The sequence below is a fragment of the Lytechinus pictus genome, chromosome 5 (assembly GCF_037042905.1).
Source record: "Lytechinus pictus isolate F3 Inbred chromosome 5, Lp3.0, whole genome shotgun sequence".
In the NCBI taxonomy this organism is placed as follows: Eukaryota; Metazoa; Echinodermata; class Echinoidea; order Temnopleuroida; family Toxopneustidae; genus Lytechinus; species Lytechinus pictus.
Window position 1 is genome coordinate 21,020,756 of NC_087249.1, and position 25,487 is coordinate 21,046,242.

Here is a 25,487-nt window from a genome sequence, read left to right on the forward strand (position 1 = left end):
TTCATCATTATCACCATGTCAATGCTTGTTAAAGTATTTTTCATCACCATCATCACTAAAAATCATCAGTAGAAGATGTCCCCATCATTCCCATCAATCACAATTCTGTCTCTAAACTCACACATCCTGGAATAATATCAGAAAGTTGATATATTATTATAACAAGTAAAGTGAAGTCTAGTATGGTTCTCTCATCAATTCAATTTAAATTAAAGCCTGTTTAGCAACTACATGGAAGATGACAATATCCTGTTTTTATTGGGTTTTTTTTAGTTAATAAATTCCCAGAAAACAACTCAATGTATGTGCAAGAGTCAACTCTCCACACGAATGGGATTTCCCCATGTATGTTTCCCATTTGTTGTTGCTAGGCCCAATCGTGCGAACCTTTCTTTGTTCGAAGGCAATAACCTTTATCGCAACCTATTCACAGGGGGTGTGTCGACGGACTGTATGCCCGCGTAAAACTACCGGCTGGCTGGATTGGGGCCCCACGAGGGGATTTACATCAACATAAAACACGTGTGGGATGAAACAAAGAAACGTGGTGAAAAATCAATTAAAATCTGTCTTACCTGTATGTGTTCTGAGATGAGCTTTAAGATGTGATGATTTCCCATAAATTTTTTCACATCCGTGGTAGTGACAGTGGTGTTTCTTGACAGAATTGAGATTTTGTGACGGCTTTGATCGTCTGTTTCTTTGTTTTCCTGCCTGCGTCTGATTCGTGTAGTCACCACGTTGTGGAGTTGGTGCAAAAGAGTCAAAATTCGATGCAAGGGCGTTGCTAAGTCCATCGTAAGGTCCATTTATAATAGGTGGGGGGCTTGGACAGTCACTAATTGGTGATGGAATTTCTTGTCTTGGTCTGTATTTTTCAAGATCGGCTAAAATTCTTGCCACCATGAACAAAGAACTGTGACTGTGTGGATGGAGGCCGGACGGGTCCGACATGTGGTGATTGCCCGTACTCACTCCGTCTGGCGAAAATACTCCTTCCTCGTCGCATGTTTCCATAAATTCGGGGGGTTTACTGCTCGGTTTTGACGCTGCTATTGCAAGAAGACATTCTGCTGCTGTTGTAGCATCCATGCTCATATCCATGCCAGAATTCATATCGTCTTGAAAGTGAGATAACGTCGTCATCTTCTGGCGGCGGAACATCTATTGCGCAGAATACAAATGGACTTGTTCGACTCGATTCCGCGCCGCCGCGCCTAATTCGCCTCGGCCTCGTGTATTGAATAACGTACACACAACGTGTTCGCTCGAACCGATCAGCTGTCAACAATCAGCTGGGCGGTTACTAGGTGAAAATTTTGATCTGAAAATTGTTTTCCTCTTTCTTCAGCTTTAAAAACATATACCGTATAGCAGATAAATCCTCCAAACCACATGAGATCTACCGCGCCAGACTATTGTATGGCACATCCAGTCCACCCGTGAAATATTATGATGAACAAATCTGATGTAATGCCGAATTTTGTATTACGAAAACTTGCGAAATCTGCAGACAGTTCGCTCCCCTATTGCGTATATTATGTACACGACGTACATGCAAAACAAAGATAGGCGTGCATTGCACACGCGCCGAATAAATTAACCCCGAAGATTATTCATAGGGTCATGGATCTGACAGGTGAATGGTGTAGAAACTCTTTCTGACCTGTTCTCCAACAATGCACATCATGAATAATGCATGTTCCATGTATAGCCACGTGCCTACTTTTGTTGCTAATCAAAAATAATACGAAGGTCGTGTGTGATCTCTCCAAGAGCTTTTATTTTCATACCACGTAGGCCTATAATATAGCCTTACAATTGTGTAAGTAAAGTAGTCGTTTGAAAAGAATCGCAGGAATAACATCGATGAAAATTAACAAAGAAATCACAAAATATTGGCGCAATTCTAATCAACTATTACTATAGACCTACCTCGATTTTCAAACTGATCGTGCTGCTAAAAAAATCGTGTATGACTTTACAATGTTATTAATATCATCACCATCATCATTGTTATTATTATTATTATCATTATTTGTATTATTGATATTATTATTATTGTTGTTGTTGTTGATGATGATGATGATTTTTTTTATTATCCTTACTGCTATAATTATTATTGTCATTATTAATATCATCATTATCGGCAGCATCAATATTATTATCGGTTACACTTCGTAATTCCGAAGGTTCGTAATTCCGAAACACCTAAATTGCCTATACCTCGATGTTCGTTAATCTGAAAACGTAAAAGGGTTCGTTAATCCGAACATTTGTGGCGTTTTTCCGAAGGTTCGTTTTTCCGAAGGTTCGATAATCCGAAAACGAAATAAGGTTCGATGTTCCGCAGGTTCGTTAATCCGAAAACGAAATAAGGTTCGTTGTTCCGAAGGTTCGTTAGTCCGAAAACGAAATAAGGTTCGTTAATCATTTCGTTTTCGGATTAACGAACCTTCGGAATTACGAACCTCATTTCGTTTTTGGACTAACGGAATTACGAACCTTATTTCGTTTTCGGATTAACGAACCTTCGGAATTACGAACCTTCGGAATTACGAACCTTCGGAAATACGAACCTTCGGAATAACCGAACCTTCGGAATAACGAAGCTTTGCAATTACGAATGTATGCGTTATTATCATTTGACAATTCTTCAGTACTACACACACTGACTTATCGGAAAAACTCCCAAGGTTGGGCACAAACATTCTGACAACCTAAAAAAAGAAAAGAAGAATAAAATAGGTCTTCAATGTGCACCGTTTTTCCGGAATAACTTGACTTTCCCGTCAAAATCCTCTGATAACTAAAAATAAAAAGGGTCAAAAATCACTGCCATTTTGCGCTTTAATATCGTAAAATATTTGCCGACAACTAAAACAAAAAAGTAATCAAAATTCACGGTCGGGGGGGGGGGGCTCAGCCTGGTGCGCAATATGACGAGATTGTGTCAACGGTCCACCAAACAACAGCTTACAAGACTTTTAAATTAAAAACCAAAAAACTAAATCAAGCATAAAATGTAAATTTCATCAGTACCTGCAATATAAAGTTTAAATTTCGCTTATAAGTTCCATGTATTTTTTTTTTTATAATTATGCATTATACACTGGAGGCATGAATAATTATGATGGAACTGAGGACGTCGCACACCGCTATGTATTTTTCTTGTGTAGCTTATTATAATGAAATATATAATATTTTATTTTACTCCTGTATGTTGTAAAACATGGTTTGACTCAACTTTAAACATGACTTTGATTTAATCATCACCATCATCTCCAACATGACCATCATCATCTATATAGCTTTCATCTTGACCATTGTCACCATCATCCTCATCCGCACCATATAATTCTTCATTATAAACCGATGTTTTTCGTATAAAAATATACCCATTCTGCTGTATCAATATCAATTTAATGAGTTTGAATCCGGGGTTGTCATTTTTTTTCAAGCAATCTGCTCATGGTGACAATCCTGCTAATTGTAAATGTAATATATTGATATAGTGGATCATTTTTTGGGGGGTGTTATATAATGTTTTTTTAGTATAGGCCTACATTTATTTTATAATTCATGCCAATAGCAGTAAATGCTTATAATTTTATGTTATGTAATTTTTTGTGTTATGAAAAATGTTTTGTACAAATTATTTGAATGTATATAATTATGCAGAAGAGAACGATAAAATAGACAAAACAAACCATTGATAAATTTTATCTTAACATACTGCGATTCAATCAAGTGACCCCTTGTCATCAAATCAAATGATTATTTCATTGACAGGCATCATATAGGTTTGTTCTTTTCATTTCATTTCATTTATATTATGCATATTGTTTTGGTCAAATAAATAATGTGAAGTGTCATATTATTTCTATATAACTTTCCATCCGATTTTGGTAAAATTTCCAAAGCGACATTTTGCTTCTCTTATTATTTTTCTTCTTTTACTGTTTTATTAATTTGGTTCAAATCGGGGTGGATTTGACTGTAAACAAAAAGCCCAATCATTTACTGAATATGTTGAAATAAACGACATGGTATTGTTCAAAATTTGTCTGCATTCCCCCATTTCCTTTTTCCATGATAGGTCCATGCTTTTTCATACTGTGAGAGAGGGCGCTATCTAGAAATAACTTTGAAGGCATATTGCCTGAATCGAACCTCTTCCCGTGGTGCACATGCAGCTCTTTTGGCGGGGACTTGGCCCTGGGAAGCGGAGGTGCTGAAGCACCCCAAGATTTTTCTGGAAGGAGGGGGGGGGGGGGGGTGCTGCGTGTGTTATTTTCCATAGGCAGCATCCCTGGAAGTCTGGTACGTGTCGAAAAATGGAGAAATATAAGCAAAATTAACTACATTTTCTAGTGAAACCTTTTTTGGGGGGTCAAATTTACATCAGCATCCCCCTGAATAAAAACCGTTCGCAGGGCCCTGGTGGGGGGGGGGGGGGGCACTGACTCACATCCCTGCTCCGCTCCAAGTTTAAAACTATTGGTCCGAGTCCCATGGTAATTGCTTACTGAATAAACATTTTTCTTTAATATTATTATTAATCATTAATATGGTCAATAGCGTTCACTGAGATAAAAAAAAAGTATTTCATTATCGTTGTATATCCTGGTAATTACATTCGCGCCTTTTTTATCATTGTCATATCCATTGTAATCATGTTCTAAGTGCAAAATAATGATAAATTAAACAATTATTTATGTTCTGATTACGACTTTGAAATGATAATCTGCCAAACCCACATATTTTGGCATGCGAGGAGTCGTTCCGGAACTGCACATCTTGGCAATGAGATTGATGATATCCGTGAGTGAGGATTATTGAGCAAATAGAAAAATCAACCATCCGCTTCATGCACCATTGTTTGTTTTCTATAGTATACTTTCGGTTTCATTCTTCAAGGGCTATAATACTCCAGCCTGGAAATTATATGAGTTGAGTAAATGGAGTAAAATTAATTTAAAGCTTCAGCAAAATTACAATGGATAAAATATAACGAAGTGATGTGGTATATAGTTTTGCATAATTTCGGTGAAACGTACGTTGTTGTGAGTAATTATTAGTGTGTTTTCGCCCAGCGTCGTACGACGTAGAACGTAAGGGTCGTGTGCAAAAATTGCCAACTTCCATGGAAACAGAGGCCCAAGCGATCTTGAGCTCAAATCACGGACGGTTCTTCCGCAAATTAGCGGGCGTCCGCATTAGAACGTAGGATTTGTCAACAGCCGTCAACAGCCAATCAGATCGCTTGTAGAGTGAGCAAGCTGAGCCGATGTAAACATTCGCCCATCGCGTGCATATGCACATGTTGTACTTTACTCTGACTACACTGCACTGATAGCTGAAAGCTTCAAAACGATCCGGCCGCGATCAGCGATTTGCGAAACTGCTTACAAGCGAGAGTTGAGCGCGACGGACGCACGAACCAAGAGATCGTTCTACGTCGTTGATAGCGTCGTACGACGCTGGGCGAAAACACACTATTAGCTGGTTTTCGCCCAGCGTCGTACGACGTAGAACGTAAGGGTCGTGTGCAAAAATTGCCAACTTCCATGGAAACAGAGGCCCAAGCGATCTTGAGCTCAAATCACGGACGGTTCTTCCGCAAATTAGCGGGCGTCCGCATTAGAACGTAGGATTTGTCAACAGCCGTCAACAGCCAATCAGATCGCTTGTAGAGTGAGCAAGCTGAGCCGATGTAAACATTCGCCCATCGCGTGCATATGCACATGTTGTACTCTACTCTGACTACACTGCACTGATAGCTGAAAGCTTCAAAACGATCCGGCCGCGATCAGCGATTTGCGAAACTGCTTACAAGCGAGAGTTGAGCGCGACGGACGCACGAACCAAGAGATCGTTCTACGTCGTTGATAGCGTCGTACGACGCTGGGCGAAAATGAGTGACTGAGGTGAAATCACAACTATTCTCTTTATATCTTCAGTGAATTTTAAGCAGGAGCAATTCCTCACTTACTATGTATAATGTCATCATTGCTGCTGCAGTAAATATTAAGAAAAAAAATGAAATAATATAATAATGGAATAGGAAAATGGGATGGGACGCTCTCCACATAATTCATAAATACTTTATGAATAGTATTATAATTAAATCATTGATAATTCATACAAAATTATCATAATCATGATAATGGGCAATTATTAATTGCACCTTGAATGACACAATCTGCTTAAACTCCTTAAACAGATTAAGCCACCCTAAATGGCACACTGATAACAAAATATTGGGTAAACTTTTAACCAGCAAGAGGGTTATTATGTGTCCAACCAATTTTAGGCAGTATTTTACCCAATGCTGGAATAATATTGTCCAGTAATGAGGTTAAAAAAATAAGCAGCAATTACTTTAGAATGGGCAGAATCTTCATCACATGGGATAAATAAAAATACCGAAATGCCAAATGTTGGTTGGACACAAAATCACCCTCATGATGCATTTTCACCCAATATTTTTTTAGAGATGACGACTGATTCTAAGAGGCGATATCAAGCGAATGGTGCTGAAAAAGGGTTGCTTTTTCAGGCACCCTCGTGGCGTCGACGCGTCGACGCCATGCACGAGGGTGCCTGATACGGGACACTTATCGACATTTTTGTGGACGTGGATTCGTAACAGGCTATGTTTAGAGAGTAAAACAAAAATCAGTGATCTATACCTAACGCCAAACCGTTGTTGTTTCAACCAAGGAGCTTGGAAGCTCCTTGTTTCAACACCTATCTGATGTAGACCGATATAAATACCAGGCTGGTGTTAAAGTAACACCGGCTTTTTGCAGTGTAGTAGCCATGTAATGTTGGCCGCCTTGTCTTTTAGACCAGAAAATCATACTGTCAGACCCCCAGAAATCCATTCAGTTATTTTCCAAGGCATGAGCTTATTTGCAGTACGTTCACTTCGGTCTATAGCCTCTTATCGAGGCCCTGCATGGCGGCTGCTTCCCTCGCTTCGCTATATCCCTCGCTTCGCTCGGAAAAACAGCCGACAGGGCTTCGACAAGAGGCTATCTTCGGTCTGGACTTTGGTCGCTTGCAATTTTGTTCGAAGACGATACGAAACTATATTTATATTGTCTTTTCTCTGTTTAATACTCGACGAGAAACGGAGACAGTGTTCTGCGTGAGCTGGAATGGGATCCCATAGCCATAGGGATTCATGGAGCTGTAACAAGTGTCATAACTCCAACATTTTAATCATCGATGGATCAGTAAGGTAAGATAATTATGTATGATGTTATTGATGACGATTTACTATTGACATTATATATCATTATAGTCTAAGCCTAATGCTACACTAACTTCAAACACACCGATGGTTTGGTATTGAAAATTAGTCGGATAATGTGATAGCAATTATGCAGTAGCGTAAAATAAGCACCCCCCCAAAAAAAATACATTATACATAATATAAATATAGATATATTAAAGGGCAGTCCTGCCAGACATGGCGTATGAACAAAATTTATACAAAGCGATTTTTTTTACCTTTTTAATACAAAAATATAATATACGCCAATGCGTTTGCGGTTCTGAATCGGATTCGCCTGTGTGGTCGTACCTGGTAGCAGCTAGTGGCATTATGAGCAACAACCCCCCCCCCCCCCAAAAAAAAAAAAAATGGAGGGAGCACGAAACAACATGGCATAGGGAGGAATTTTTATTAAAAAAGTTATAAACAAGCAAAATTTTTGACCTTTTTGAAAGTCTAATTTTTATCTTTAAAAAATGAACCCTTTCCTTTCAGGTGATATCATTGTATTTAGATATTTGTGTTTGAAATGTCAATTGTACTACAATTATAACTGGTTTCATATCCTCTTATCTCCGTCTACTCTTCTTTTCTGATATCCGTATTTCTTTGGTGTACAATTCTCTTTTGTTTCCATCGCCTGTTCCAATCATGTATTACTGTTCTTCTGTTTATTTTATACAGTTGTTCTAAAAAGTAAGTGAACCCCACCACAAAATATATACCTTAATGCTGTTCGGCAAGCCCAGAGAAACAAACTTTTATTGAATACGATATCTAAAACAGGGGGTGGTTACAGGTGTTGACCCCCCTAAAAAGTTGAAGACTTTTTCCCCCTTGCTTGTCAACATTTCATTAAGCTTGAATCCCCCCTAAAAATATCATGCGTATGCTACTGCTATAATCTAGGTCCAATTCACCAGTAATGACAAGACAAAATGCCAGACTAGGCAAGGATAGGGCATTAACTTTATCTCAAAACTCTTGACCTGTCTAATAAAAAATGGCGATTCCGAAATTTATGTGTTTTTTTAGTCCACTCGCATGCGTACTCTTATTCCGAAGACGCAAATCATAAATATTCATATTGGGGTCCGGAACTGGGGTGGGAAAATAATTTCGCGGCCTGGGGGGGGGGGGGGGGGGGTATGAAAGCAATATATTGACCTGAAAATTAAAAATTTGGGGGACACCCTGACACCTAATACTATGTATACGGGGGTATATACTCGTGTACATAATTATTTTATCTTTCAGTTACAGGCGTCTATTTTTTTTTCAATGGCTATATAATAATGAATTTGTTGTGTTATAAACTACTGAACAATACAATTAATAACCAAATGCGAGCGAAGCGAGCGAGCAAATTTTCATTAGTTGGAAGACATGATGACCAAAATCGTCTTTCATCTGTTCATGGGGTGTGATTATTGGATAATGTGGCGAATGAGCATATAGCGAGCGAGCAAATTTTCAGTAGGTGGAAGGAACAATGTTGCCCCAAAATCTCTTTCAAGTGGTGTGTTATTATTACATTACGGGTTATATGTACGGCTCGGTGTAAAAATGGCAGAGGTAAAAATGGCAGCGGTAAAAATGGCAGAGGTAAAAATGGCAAAGGTAAAAATAGCAGAGGTAAAAATGGCAGAGGTAAAAATGCATGGCTGAGGTAAAAATGACAGAGGTATAAATGGCCAGTCTTAAACCTCCATGCCAAAAAAATCCAAAAGCCCCTCCATTTACAGTAGAGATAGGTTCTGAGAACAAAATTAGAATTATAATGTTGGACTAATGGAAAGGGTAACATTTTTTAAATCATACTGTAGATATAATACTTCTGCACCAAACTGATAACACTTGAGTTGGTATTTCTTACTCCTGGACTTACATTCACGGCCTTCTCATGTCAAATCGCTCTTCTGATATTCAAATTTGAAGCACACTTTGGATCCCAAGTATTGTCCTTAATTCATTAAAGGGGAATTCACCCTGACATAAACTTTATTGTAAAAATAGCAGAAATTATTAATATGATATTGGTTTTAGGGAATCAATCAAAGATTTAAAAAGCTTTTATAATTTTATATTTTAACGGTGACGTCATTTGCAAGCAGTTTTACCCATATATGGTGTAATAAAAATATCAATGAAATGTCATTTTGCCACCTGCCATTTTTACCTGGCACCATATAACTGCATGCATAATACTACCATCTTTCACTTAAAGGACTATCACAATGATGATTATATTGTAATTGATTTGTTCTGACGTAATCTACTGGATTACAGTTAGTATCCAAATGCGAGCGAACAAAGTGAGCGAGCAAATTTTCCATAGTTAAGGAAGAAACAGAAACAGAATGATTATCAAATCGTATTTCAAGGCATTGTAATTACGGGAGAAATTGCGGCGGTGAGCGTTAAGTTAGCTTCAGTCTTCTAAAATAATATGCATTAAATACAAAGGATGATAAGGGTATATTTCCAGTAACGTAAACTTTAGAAGGATATGAACAAGAGTTCAAGTTCAAGTTTATTTAAACCAATCAAAACAAGAGACATATTACATAGTTTAACAAGAAATGAGAATACATGATAGGTTTGGGACCACATAGAAGCAGAGCTTGTGAGAGGGGCCCCTTATACAGTGCAGTACAGCAAGAATGAGATGAAAAATATATACAATGATAATCTAGAGAGTAAATAAGAAAAATACATACAAAAAATACACACACACACACATGCACCCTCACGCACACATATGGTTTGTCAAGATTCAATTAAAGACACTTTGTAATCTTTCAAATAACTATTTTCGACATGAATTTGTAAATATGGGCAGTGTTGGACTGGATCTAAAGCTTTGTGGTAACTTATTCCATTCTTTGATACAAACTATCACACAAGAATTCAAAGCAGTATTTGTTCTTGCAAGTGGTTGGTGGATAAGATTTTTCTGCCGTGTATTGTACAAATGGACATTCGAGTTAACAACAAATGCATCTTTTAAAAATGAACAGTTTTGAGAGGATTGTGATTTGTACATAAATATCAAACAATTGAAGGAGACTAAATCATCAAGAGGCAAAATCTTCAATTGCAGAAATAAAGGAATACTTGGACATCTGTAATTCGAATATATTATGAGCCTCATAACTTTCTTCTGAAGAATTAGCAGTTTGTTTAAATTGTTCCTATATGTATTTCCCCATGCAACATTGTGGCATAATAATAGCATTGTAAAGAGTTACTAAGGTCTGCTGAGGTAGAGAGAAACGTAACTTATAAATGACACCAACACTCCTTGATACTGTGACGAAATGTCACTTTGAGCTAGGTAAAAACCCGCAATGCAGCTTTAAGGTAAAGAGCCCTCTCGCGGGAAGGAGGGACAGGCAAAATTCTCTCCAGTTTAACCGTTTCACTCCCAGGCCGACCAACACCTACACGCAGTAGCACTGATTGACCATTACCCAGGAGTGGAATAGGCTTAAACTACCTTTTTATAAATGACCAAAATCTCCAGACAATGGAAGCTTGTGAAAACCTAGCACTAACCCATCCAATACCGCACAGCCCTACTTCCAGCTCCACTCCAGTAGTTAAGACAAAGTTCGAGAGGTATTGACTTAAGCGATTAATTGTAACTCTTAGGAGTAGAGAACAAGGGAGGCTATGATCGAGGCCAGATATAGTTACCCTGGCCGGGCTATTTCCAGCCCCTGTGTTTAGAGTGGGGAGAAATAGCTGAATTTTAAGTACAACTCCCTATGGGTAAAACTATCTTCCGGGGTTTACAATGCTTAATGAGCAGAAGTAATGCTTATGTAACTCTCCCAGAGTCTATGCTTGAGTGGTATAGAAGGGCTCGCTCGAAGGGTATAAATAGGGAGGATTTTTCGGGTAAAACAGAGACTTCCAGAGCAGACTCGAGCAGGCAACTTCCGTATCACCAAGCATAAATTTCAGTCGAGAGACTGGGAGGCCAGGCATCAACACCAATGTAGGTTACCATCTACATCCACCTTGGGTTGGGTAGGGGCAGAAGGCTGGTATACAAAGCCTATGGGTAGGCGGTGGTGCACAGTTACTAATGGGTAGCCTAGTAAATGCTCGAGCTAGCTTGCTCACACGAACAGCATCCATGTACTGGCTGTGCATCCCCAATTACTCTATGGCCTGGGGTTTACATACTAGGCCACATCACGTTAGGTTAGTGGGGAATTCATAGGGCTTACTACATCCTTGGTATGGGATTACATAATAATACATGGGTCGAGGAACTACCACGGGGCTGCCTAGTATGTGTATTACACGAACATCGTCCTAGCCTAGCCTCCCCTACGTATGTTATGGTCATCTCATTGCCATGGCTGTTTGCATAGCCATACCAAAACAAGAGGGATTCATAGGGCTTGCTACATCCTTGGTATGGGATTACATAATGATACATGGGTTGAGGAACTACCTCGGGACTGCCTAGTACGTGTATTACACGAACAGCGTCCTAGCCTCCCCTACGTATGTTATGGCCATCTCATTGCCATGGCTGTTTGCATAGCCATACCAAAACAAGGGGGATTTATTGTTAGTATGGGGATTACTAGTGTACACTAAAGCACTGGGGACCATGGGTTTACATAGGAGAAGAGTTTAATAGGGTTAGGCAAATTGTTACATAAACTTGTTGGGGTTCCCCCATCCACTGTTTACACTGGGACTTAATCATTAGGGTAGGAAAGACTCAGGCATGTGGGCAGTTAGGCTGACAGGCGCAGTTGGGAAAGCAAGGGACAGCTTACTTTAATGCATGGTACATTAATGATGTACTCATATACCTGTTCCAACCCCCTTCCTCGCAATGTTTGCCAAGCCAGCCCCACAGTGCAATGAGAAGGGATTATGCAGATAGATTAGGGACCGTTATATACTGTTATGGGTCAAGGGATATATATAGTCCAAAACATTGATGCCTGCGCCGACCCAAGTTCTCATAGGCTTGTTCTATTATTGTATTTATCATGTTCACTTTTATATGGCCATTTATAATGCATGGGTATTGGCCTTCACTGTATATACACTACATCAGTATGATTGGTTGGAAGTAGTATGAATAAAACGGGAGCTATAGAGCCCCAATATAGTTGCACTGCAAGATTATGCTCTCCGTGTCGTCAATGGTTTAGCACCTATGTCATACACAATGCGTGGATCTCAGCCCCACTGTTGCTTTGTTGACCGCTCGCTACCAAGAGAGGGATTGATCGAGAGAGAAGCGCCCCGTACCCCATTTTCCCAGTACTACCCATACCCCCTCGAACTATAGTTGATATAACAGAGAGAGAAGGATTGGAAAGCCCCTGTGAACCACACCCCCCCCCTCTATTTTCGCCACACTGGGGGCAGCGGTGGGATTGAAGAGCCCCCGTGAAGCACATCTCTCTCTCCCCCCTTCCCTCCATTTTCGCCACACTGGTGGCAGCGGTGGGATGAGATCAATTGACTGTTGTTAACTGGTATTGGAGAGTTAGCTGATTGCAGTGTCAGACTGGTTGCTGGAATCCGCTGCATAGACATGGAAAACGCGAGCTGAGTGGATGCAGTTACACTACAACATGTATGCTTGATTGGCTGATAGTACAGCAGGCGTGGCAGTGAATGGACCGCCAACAAGGAGGGCTGAGCTACGGGAAGGCAGCTAGGAGAAATGGCTGCTGAGAGGGAGCAGGTAGTGAGCTGAGTCGGCGGTAGTACAACCCACGTGCATCAATGCAGAGCTACATGTATATAGCAGTACCTAACACAACAGGTACTGTCCACTACATTCAACAGGCAGCAATACAGATATAGCAGTACCTAACACAACAGGTACTGACCACTACAATCAACGGGCAGCAGTACACCTAGCAGTACCTAACACATCAGGTACTGTCCACTACAATCAACGGGCAGCAGTACACCTAGCAGTACCTAACACATCAGGTACTGACCACTACAATCAACGGGCAGCAGTACACCTAGCAGTACCTAACATAGCAGGTACTGTCCACTACAACGGGCAGCAGTGCAGCTAGCAGTACCTAACACAACAGGTACTGACCACTACAATCAACGGGAATCAGTGCAGCTAGCAGTACCTAACACATCAGGTACTGACCACGACAATCAACGGGCAGCAGTACACCTAGCAGTACCTAACACAACAGGTACTGACCACTACAACCAACGGGAATCAGTGCAGCCAGCAGTATACTAACACATCAGGTACTGACCACTACAATCAACGGGCAGCAGTACAGCTAGCAGTACCTAACACAACAGGTACTGACCACTACAATGAACGGGCAGCAGTGCAGCTAGCAGTACCTATAACACATCAGGTACTGACCACTACAATCAACGGACAGCAGTACAGCTAGCAGTACCTAATACAGCAGGTACTGGCCACTACAATCAACGGGTAGCAGTACAGCTAGCAGTACCTGACGCAACAGGTACTGGCCACTACAATCAACGGGTAGCAGTACAGCTATAGCAGTACCTAACACAACGGCTAGGTACTGTCCACTACAATCAACAGGCAGCAGTGCATCTAGCAGTGCCTATAACACATCACTACAATCCACGAGCTACGCAATCACTTGCAGTATCGACTCTACAGCAGGTACTGACCACTACAACCAACAGGCAGCAGTGCAGCTATCAGTACCTAACACAGCAGGTACTGACCGCTACAATCCACGAGCTACGCAATCACTTGCAGTATCCAATATACAGTAGGTACCAGAGCCAGTGAGACAGCAGGGCTGTGACGGCAGAGCAGAGCCAGGGAGACAGCAGGGCTGTGACGGCAGAGCAGAGCCAGGTAGACAGCAGGGCTGTGACGGCAGAGCAGAGCCAGGTAGACAGCAGGGCTGTGACGGCAGAGCAGAGCCAGGAGACAGCAGGGCTGTGACGGCATGCAGAGCCAGGGAGACAGCAGGGCTGCGACGGCAGAGCAGAGCCAGGTAGACAGCAGGGCTGTGACGGCATGCAGAGCCATGGAGATAGCAGGGCTGTGAAGGCAGAGCAGAGCCAGGGAGACAGCAGGGCTATGAAGGCAGAGCAGGGCCGGGGAGACAGCAGGGCTGTGAAGGCGGAGCATGGCTAGTGAGACAGCAGGACAGAGATGGCATGGCAGAGCCCCTTAGACCGAAATGCTACGGTCGCAGAGCGAAAGTCGGGAGACACCAGTGATGAGACTTGGAGAAACAGAGTGGTGGAAAAGCAGTGTCATTATGGTAGGGACAAAACCAAAGCCCGTCGTTATATGCAAGCGGACGGAGTAGTGAAAAGAAACTGAGCCTTCAGCTTTTAAGTTGACCGCTGTTATGGACACATTGACAGGACTAGTGCACTTGAAAGTCTGTACCTGCTATTAGTGGGGATACAGTGCAGTTCTGTGTGTCCATGATTTGTGCGAAACTTGGAAGCAAGGATGAAGGATATTATGTGTACGAGATTCATCGGAAACTGTTATGTGGACTCGACTTCATTTCAGGACAGTTACAAATACAATTGACTGTTATATGCAAATGATATTCATTGGACCTTCTGGAGCTCCAACCACGTCGAAACGTAAGCAAACAGTGATACCGTGGATCATTGGAGGGGCTGAATCACAATTGATTTGTGTATCAATCCCAACGATTGGCAGGACGTTCACACATAGACTATAACAGAAACTCTACATTCTTGAATGGAGAAGGACATTTGGACTATGACATCCAAGTTCAATCAAATCATTTAGTGAACACTAGAATCATGGGCAGGAGGCCGCAGTAAAACGCTTTTCGCGGAATGTCAACTTTATTTGTTAAGTCGGACAGTGATTATTGTTATGGATTGAGCGAGCACCATATTCATACGAGCTGAATGACACACATCAGGAAGTCACCAGTACGGTTTGTAAGGTGGAGGCAGACTGAGGCAGATGAACAGGTTGGAAAATGCTGGTCAATGGAATGAACCATCTTGCAGCCCATGTTAATCACCTTTTTGTGTTACGGAGATAAAGAATGTTTCGACAAGGTTCTGTGTTGAATTTTGGAAAATCGATGACGTCGCATTAAACGATGCCTATCCAATCACACGGACTGGCAACACCAAACAACTGTTAGGAGAAGCAAATGGTTCCGCAGTTTGGACCTGGATAGATGCTACGCAGGGAACTGGATGAGGACAATGAGGACACGAGGAATCGAGAGCAGCCCTTTCTACTAGAATGGACCAAGGGAAGGAGAAATATGGGTTGTGTAATGCCCCATCGATAATGATTTGAACAATGACTGGAAAGACTTTGGACATGATGATTGGCCTCTCTTTAAATGAAAGACGCAGGATTAAGAGACTGAATAGACTTTGAACCCTGATTTCTATAGAGCATTAGATTTGATTTTAGTGGGTCATGAGTATATCAAAAGCGAAGGACTGTATACCTTGATGACTACGTCTAATGCTTTGGCATTGATAGGTATGGTTCATTATTTTTGTTGATAAAACGTAGGTTCTATTGTATCCTTATTCTCTTTTCTCTTTTCCTTGCCATTTCTTCTCGGCACTTCAAATCTGTCACGCTACTCAGCGTAGTACTATCCTACTACTCTCCACTACTTGCATTAACGAATTTCCATACCCTATTCTTTTTAACAAACTTTCCTACCCTCCTATAATACCTCTGCTGACTACCTAGAAGCAGACTATTCTCCCTTCTTTTCTCACAACATTCTTGTCACTCATCTTTGTCACTGTATTCTACTGTCTATTTTCCTTGTCCTTAGCAGGACACGGCTTGAGTTATGTACGTCAATATAATTCGGTACGTCAATAAACGATGGTTTAGAGTTAATACAGTAAGTGTCAGACTGTAAGGTTATAACTTTCTTTGTATGAAGTGTGTTTTCTGTAGGAAGGTGGAAGAGAATATTAGAACGTAGGTAGATTTTTGTTAAATAGTTTAATAGTCAAGGATCGGGTTGTAAGGCAAATTGGTAGGTGGTAGGTATACTCCCGTTATGCATAGTTATTACATAGATTGTGTGTTTATGGTGTTACGGTAAGTTTAGGGATTTAGAGAGCTAAATAGTCTGTAATCTTCTAGTACGAACTTGATTCGGTTGCGTAGGTATAAGTTATTATTATATTTTAGTAAGGCATATTGGTTTCGTAGAGATACAGTAAGATTTTGTTGCTTAATGCAACTTTGGTGTGCTCAAAACGGATAGGATATTCACTCAAATATGTGTGTTACTATAAGGGATATGGTAGAACACTAGAGGGGTGGATGCTCAGTTGTTCTGTTTTGTATTGTGACTTAGCCGATTAGAGGGGTATAGCATTGTTTAGGAACCCCAAGTAGATGTAAGTAGAGCAAGAAGTTAGATGGAAGTAGATAGTTATGTAGGTCTTTTTTGCACTTAAGTAGGACGGTATTAGTCAATGTGTTGATGGAATGGAAAATATTTTGCCAGACCAAAGTAATTTCCTCGATCCAGGAGTATCGAGCTGGGGAGGGGGCTGTGTGACGAAATGTCACTTTGAGCTAGGTAAAAACCCGCAATGCAGCTTTAAGGTAAAGAGCCCTCTCGCGGGAAGGAGGGACAGGCAAAATTCTCTCCAGTTTAACCGTTTCACTCCCAGGCCGACCAACACCTACACGCAGTAGCACTGATTGACCATTACCCAGGAGTGGAATAGGCTTAAACTACCTTTTTATAAATGACCAAAATCTCCAGACAATGGAAGCTTGTGAAAACCTAGCACTAACCCATCCAATACCGCACAGCCCTACTTCCAGCTCCACTCCAGTAGTTAAGACAAAGTTCGAGAGGTATTGACTTAAGCGATTAATTGTAACTCTTAGGAGTAGAGAACAAGGGAGGCTATGATCGAGGCCAGATATAGTTACCCTGGCCGGGCTATTTCCAGCCCCTGTGTTTAGAGTGGGGAGAAATAGCTGAATTTTAAGTACAACTCCCTATGGGTAAAACTATCTTCCGGGGTTTACAATGCTTAATGAGCAGAAGTAATGCTTATGTAACTCTCCCAGAGTCTATGCTTGAGTGGTATAGAAGGGCTCGCTCGAAGGGTATAAATAGGGAGGATTTTTCGGGTAAAACAGAGACTTCCAGAGCAGACTCGAGCAGGCAACTTCCGTATCACCAAGCATAAATTTCAGTCGAGAGACTGGGAGGCCAGGCATCAACACCAATGTAGGTTACCATCTACATCCACCTTGGGTTGGGTAGGGGCAGAAGGCTGGTATACAAAGCCTATGGGTAGGCGGTGGTGCACAGTTACTAATGGGTAGCCTAGTAAATGCTCGAGCTAGCTTGCTCACACGAACAGCATCCATGTACTGGCTGTGCATCCCCAATTACTCTATGGCCTGGGGTTTACATACTAGGCCACATCACGTTAGGTTAGTGGGGAATTCATAGGGCTTACTACATCCTTGGTATGGGATTACATAATAATACATGGGTCGAGGAACTACCACGGGGCTGCCTAGTATGTGTATTACACGAACATCGTCCTAGCCTAGCCTCCCCTACGTATGTTATGGTCATCTCATTGCCATGGCTGTTTGCATAGCCATACCAAAACAAGAGGGATTCATAGGGCTTGCTACATCCTTGGTATGGGATTACATAATGATACATGGGTTGAGGAACTACCTCGGGACTGCCTAGTACGTGTATTACACGAACAGCGTCCTAGCCTCCCCTACGTATGTTATGGCCATCTCATTGCCATGGCTGTTTGCATAGCCATACCAAAACAAGGGGGATTTATTGTTAGTATGGGGATTACTAGTGTACACTAAAGCACTGGGGACCATGGGTTTACATAGGAGAAGAGTTTAATAGGGTTAGGCAAATTGTTACATAAACTTGTTGGGGTTCCCCCATCCACTGTTTACACTGGGACTTAATCATTAGGGTAGGAAAGACTCAGGCATGTGGGCAGTTAGGCTGACAGGCGCAGTTGGGAAAGCAAGGGACAGCTTACTTTAATGCATGGTACATTAATGATGTACTCATATACCTGTTCCAACCCCCTTCCTCGCAATGTTTGCCAAGCCAGCCCCACAGTGCAATGAGAAGGGATTATGCAGATAGATTAGGGACCGTTATATACTGTTATGGGTCAAGGGATATATATAGTCCAAAACATTGATGCCTGCGCCGACCCAAGTTCTCATAGGCTTGTTCTATTATTGTATTTATCATGTTCACTTTTATATGGCCATTTATAATGCATGGGTATTGGCCTTCACTGTATATACACTACATCAGTATGATTGGTTGGAAGTAGTATGAATAAAACGGGAGCTATAGAGCCCCAATATAGTTGCACTGCAAGATTATGCTCTCCGTGTCGTCAATGGTTTAGCACCTATGTCATACACAATGCGTGGATCTCAGCCCCACTGTTGCTTTGTTGACCGCTCGCTACCAAGAGAGGGATTGATCGAGAGAGAAGCGCCCCGTACCCCATTTTCCCAGTACTACCCATACCCCCTCGAACTATAGTTGATATAACAGAGAGAGAAGGATTGGAAAGCCCCTGTGAACCACACCCCCCCCCCTCTATTTTCGCCACACTGGGGGCAGCGGTGGGATTGAAGAGCCCCCGTGAAGCACATCTCTCTCTCCCCCCTTCCCTCCATTTTCGCCACAATACCTTAACTGAGGTGATTTTTCCATGATAAATGATCATCAACTACAACTCCCAGAAACCTTACATCTTGACTTCGATTGATCTGATGGCCACCGATTGATAATGGATTAGTATCTTCAGGGACTCTTTTACCCCTTGTTCTAAAGACAACATATTGAGTTTTACTAGCATTTAATAAAAGCTTGTTACAGCATAATCATTTAAATATATTTTTAATTTTATTGTTAGTTGAAAATATAAGAGTATGCATATTTTTGTGATAGGAAAGTAAGCAAGTATCATCTGCGAATAGTGAATAAGTAAACAATTTTGATGAATTTATAATGTCATTAATATTAATCAAGAACAATAATGGACCCAGAACCGAGCCTTGGGGTACACCACATTTAACCTCCTTAGATTGTGAGTTAACTCCATTAATCATTACATACTGACATCTATTCTTTAAGTAATTTTTAAACCAACTTAAGCATGTTAAGGCTGCCCCACGAACACCATAATGCTCAAGCTTGTATAATAATATATCATGATCGATAGTATCAAATGCCTTTGATAAAATAATCTAGAAACACACCAATACAAAAATTTCCACTATTCAAAACACCCATACTTGTGGAGCAATTCTTTAGAAAGCCAAATTGTTGTGGTATCATGATATTAGGAAGTTGAAGGAAATCATCCAATCTTTTGTACACTATTTTCTCAAGAATTTTTGAGAATATGGGTAACAACGCAATAGGTCTGTAATTTTCAATGCATTTTATACGATCATTCTTTTTAAATACTGGGACTACTTTAGCTATTTTCAGTTTGTCAGGGACAATACCCTGAAACAAGGACTTATTAAAAATATCGCATAAGGGATCAACAATGCATTGAATACAATTTTTTATGACCTTGGGAGAAATATCATCTGACCCGCATGCCTTCGATGGTTTTAAAGTCGAAACCAAATTAGAAATTTCACGAACAGATGTTGGTCGAAAATACAAGGATGAGGAGTGATTTTGGACGGACATAAAATCTTTGTATGATGTTTGGACAGGAGGAATTTCCTCGCTTATTTTAGAAGGTAGATCAATAAAATATTTATTGAAATATTCTGCTTTATGTAAATCCGAATTTAACAATTATACGTTATGATACATGTCATTTGGGAGTGGCATTTTCTTCCCCCTCCCCAGCAATTCATTGATATGTGACCAAGTCTTTCTCATATCATTTTGATTTGTTCGAAAAACATTATCATAATAATTCTTCTTACTTTGACGAACAAGATTTGTCAATATATTTTTGTAATCAATATACTTTTTCCAATTAATCTCACTTTTATTTTTTGTATATGCATAATAAAACTTATGTTTTTCATGAATGGATTTTAGAAGAACTGGAGTGATCCATGGTTTCCTGCATTTATTCTTACCACTATACATTCAATTAAAGGGAAATGTTCATTATATAACTTAGAAAAAAGGTCGCTAAAATAGTTAAATGACACATTAGCGTCAAACAAATCATACAAAGTAGACCAATCTGTGTTATGCAAATCTTGTCTAAAGTTATTAATTCTTACATCAGTATAATTTACACGTCGAAACACTTTTCTATTTGCTTTACTAGAAATAATGGCATTGCCTTTGTTGATGCTACAAATCGGCATATGATCAGAAAAATCAGAACAAAATATTCCAGAACAGAATTGATATTGAACACAATTAGTAAATATATTATCAATTAAGGTTGCTGAAGATGATGTTATGCGTGTAGGTTTAGTGATTAGGGAAAACAAGCCAAATGAACACATACAATTATTAAAATATCTAACCTTTTCATCTGTATCCACATTTAACAAGTTAATGTTAAAATCACCCATAATATAAATGTCTTTATTTTCTTTACTCAATATTTGCATTTCTTGGTCAAAGTCATCAGCAAATAATCGAATATCATTACCAGGGGCTCTATACACACAACCAACAATTGATTTTTTGTTTGCATTATTCAATTCAATAAATACAGACTCATAATAAGTATTTGCAGTTGATAAATCATAATGATTACGTAATTTGTAATCAAGTCCCTCTCTGTCGTAACATGCTACACCACCACCTTTTTTATTTGATCGACAGACTTGAACAAGTGAATATTTTTTTATTTATTTATTTTTTTTTTATTTATTTAAAACGGTTTAATTCAACAAGGGTGTCTATAGCGGCTGAAAAGCCGAATTGCATTACCCTTTACAATCATTTACATAAAAAATACAATCAAAATCAAACAAAGAACAACTGAATTTACACGAATTCTACATCTTAAATACACTTATATCACGATATAAATTAAATTAAATAATAAATTGATACTGATACTGATAGTACATGCATTTGTTGTAAAATGTTGTTAAAAAATCGTACAGATTAATTAAAAATTAACATCTGAATGGCAAGACTCGTTTGTTTTCTTTCCCGTAATAATCCTGATTAAAAATGTTATAATGAAATAATAGTTGTTTACTCAAAGCAAAGGACAGAGAGAGTTACAATGGAAATTAGAAAGAGAGAGAAATTGAGCGAAAATCAAAGAGAGAGAAATGAGGGGAAAGAGGGAGAGAGAAAGGAGAAAAGCAACGAGGTGAATTGAGATAGTAAAAAAAGACAGATTGTCATAAAGAGAGATTGCGAGTGTACAACAGATGGATACGTTATTGATTGATTGCACTTCCTATATAAAATTTGAGAATTTACAAAACAAAAAAACGTAACTCCAGTCATGTAAATGAACCTAATGTACAGCTACAGAGGCCTGTGAAATGGATCCTGTAACCAAGGGCAAGACAAAAGAACGTAAAACAGTCTTAACATATGAATTCTTAGCAAAGCGTCATATATAAAAATTAAAAAGAGGCATAGAAAGTAGAGATAGATAGATAGATAAAAGGCTAAGTATCTAAGGGATAAAATGGAGAAGGGTAAAGCAAGAAATGGAGCTAGGAAGAGAGAGAAAGGAAAGAAACAAAGAAAGAAAGAAAGGGAGCTTAAGAAGGAAAGAATGAAAGAGGGATAGAAAGAAAGAAAAAAAGGAAAGAAAGAAAGAAAGAGAAAATGGAGGAGAGAGAGAAACGAAAAAAAAACAGAGAGAAGAAAAAAATTAGTAATTATTAAAAGAATTAAGTTAATGAAAACTGGAAGAAGAGAGGGAAAGAAAAGAATGAAATAGGAAACCAAAAGAAAAAAAAAACGAAGAACAGACAGAAATGTAGACTGAATTAAGAGAGAAGATGAAAACTTATTAAGTGGATAAAAAAAAAAGACTAAAGGAATTCAAACGTATAAAGGATGAGAGAATTAGAAAGACGCATGCACTGCAAGCTGATTCACAACATGTGGTTGAAAATATATTAATTACAGTGAGAATTCAATAGTCGGATTAGATATGGCAAAGGACTATTTCTATGCCTAACAGTTTTACATTGCACTTCGGTATATTTGTTATTGTTTCTGAGATTCTTAGAGTGTGATTCACCGCGTGTTTGGGGAAGCCAATGTCTGAACCTCGCGCTAGGACCCAAGAGTCTCTGCGCGAAGCTGAGACAGAGGCATTCCCTGCGGTGACTCAGTTTTGGCAAACGGCACCGCTGGAGAGCATTCTCGTAGGAAGTGTACTGAAATCCTAGAATCATGCGACACGCGCGCTTCTGAATACGTTCAATTTGAACAACTTGGGTAGAAGTTAAGCCCGAGCTCCACACGGGAGCGCAATACTCGAGCACCGGTCGAATGTAAGAAACATAGATTTTAACCAAATCGTCAATTGGCAGTCGAAACCTGATTAGATTTCGCAGCATGTGCAGTCTCACGTTTGCCTTCCTTACCATTTCATTTACATGTGAAGACCATTTAAGATCACTCTGTATATTAACCCCTAGTAACTTTATACAATCTGTTTGAGTAATTTCTTGACCCTCAATTAATAAAATTATTGGCAGAGGAGGGTTACGCATGAACGTTACTGTCATACTTGAACATTTCTTGGGATTCAGTTTCATATTATTATTGAGAGTCCATTGTTCTAACTCGGTCACACTTGATTGGATATTAGATGGAGAGGACGATTTTCTACTCTCCAACAATGTGAGGTCATCTACATACTTCCAGTAGGATGGGGGATTAGGACTGTTGCACGCATCGTTGATTATTGCAAGGAAAACAATGGGGCCAAGTCTTGTCCCTTGTGGAGCACCTGTATTAACTTCTAGCCAATCAGAGAAAGATGTGCGATACTTTACGCTCTGTTGTCTGTTGTTCAGAAAGTCCGCTATCCACGCGATAGCGCTCGGGCGGACGTTCATTTGAAGCAACTTGGCAATGGCTATGTTGTGGTTAATCCTGTCGAACGCTTTGCTAAAATCAGTTGTAACAATCGTGGTGATCATTTTCGACTTTTCTGCGTTACTGTGGATCATCTGAAGTAAATCGATCAAGTAGTGCGAGGTTGAGATTCCCTTCGTGTTGCCGAATTGTGCAGGATCAATGAACTTCTCCATATCGGAAAGAGTCCATTTCGCTATGAATTTCTCAGCCACCTTGGCAAAATGATCTGTCAAAGAAACTGGTCTTAGATCATTCACAGATGGTTGAGATGTTTTCGGCAAAGGAACTACATGGGCTTTCTTCCAGCATTGTCAAACAAAGCTACTTCTGTGGATGGAGAAAACCAGGTTTCTGAAACACCAATCACAGAAAAATCATTATTTATACAGGATAACAGGACTGCTAATCTTCAAAAAATTTAAAGAGACTTCTCGAATTAATATGCATAACAGAAAAGTTTTCGCCATTACATTGGAAATCTTCACAGTTTATGTATTTACACTCATTAATAACTGGTTGTGAAATATTAGATTCGTCATCCATGATGAGAGATTTCAACAAGTAAACAATATACCACAACAATAGTTTTTAAACCAAATCTGTCACAGACCATACAAATATAAAATATCAACAAGGATAGATGAAACAAGGAAATCTGAGGACAACCATTACACATATTCACATACACCCTCACACACACAGACACATTAACACCTACGTGACGAATATATAAAAGGTACGTACATAGTATATAGAAGAAAACAAGTGCAAGGGCACATGATGACATAATGAATATACAATGAGACACAAGTTAAAAACAAAGAAACAAATAAATATATAAAAAGAGCAAATAGGGTTTTAAACAGTCGACTTTTGTTCATGAAAACTCATTTGCTGACAGGTCAAAGGTGAGATGAGAATGAAAAAAAAAATAGGTTCATGATTATCAGGAATAAGGGTGCTATATGAAATGATCATAGGCCATCACAGACCACAATATAAACTTCCAAAAACATGGACATATAAAATGGTGAATATGAAAATGAAAGATTTCGAATAGTCTTTAAGATTATATTGGGAGATGATGCAGCATTCCCCCGGTTATTAAATATTTATTGTTGTGTTAGCTCCGTGATTAATATGATTTAAAGTCCCCTATAAATGGATAAAATGGTAAAGATGAATGTTTCATTAACAGCGTTGATTTGATCAATATCATCAGTAACTCATCGTATACTTTTGAAGAATACGTATGCCAAATAATTTTGTACAAAATCCCCGCTTCCACAAAGATACCAGATGACCCTCTCCCATATTCACGAAAGTCATGTTTTAATTCGTTTATGATAAAAGTTATAACAAGTCATATTTGAAAGTCAATGAAATCAATATTCATAAATGAAGCTATTATAACTAAACTCCCATGATGCAGTGGATAAAACCTTTACAATAAGTTAAACGTTGGAGTTTGTCGCGGCCAAGCGCGGGAGCGGAGCGACCGCGCGAGAAATTTTGCATTTTTAGAATGCAAAATTATGCAAATTTAAGCACTTTGACTGCATTTAAAGATGAATCCACACATTAACTGTAGTATAAACCATTTGATGATTAAAAAAAAATATTGAAAAGTGGGGGCAATTATTGTGCATGCCATTCCCCTTCTCTGAAAAGTGTGTGTGTGTGTGTGGGGGGGGGGGGTGTATACACAACACCAGAAACTCCCAAAGATTTATGGTAGGGAGCGTAGCTTACTATACGGGAAACCGTGTGAAGTGAGCACATTCAGAATTGACACTGTTTAGTTTATGCTATCAAAATAATGTATTGATGAAATCAATAAAAAAAAAGTTCATGGCAATGAGAATCTGGTATCCCTAGCAATTTTCAATCATAGTACCCGGTGTGAGCATTTACTCCCGGGGGGGGGGGGGGTCAAAAGTATTGCTGTACACATGCGAGACCAAATGAGACCCCCTAAACGATTTTTTTCTCTGTGTGCAAACTAACCCCCTAAACAGGTTTTTCGCGGGCTTTATTTACACAATTTGGCCCCTAAACAAGTTGTCGCAAGAATATGACCTCGGGGAAAAGCTTGGGGAAAAACATACCCT

General features: G+C 39.7%; 1 protein-coding gene across 1 annotated transcript; it reads right to left on the reverse strand.

Annotated features, from left to right (window-relative positions):
* Positions 1-540: 540 nt before the first annotated feature.
* LOC129262293 (Krueppel-like factor 13) lies at positions 541-1,542 on the reverse strand. Its single transcript, XM_064100002.1, has one exon. The coding sequence runs from the start codon at positions 1,162-1,164 to the stop codon at positions 556-558; it is 609 nt and encodes a 202-aa protein (XP_063956072.1). The 5' UTR covers positions 1,165-1,542; the 3' UTR covers positions 541-555.
* Positions 1,543-25,487: the final 23,945 nt, after the last annotated feature.

Excerpts from the sequence above, each read along its gene's own strand:
- LOC129262293 (XM_064100002.1), bottom strand. The coding sequence starts at position 1,164 with ATGTTCCGCCGCCAGAAGATGACGACGTTATCTCACTTTCAAGACGAT.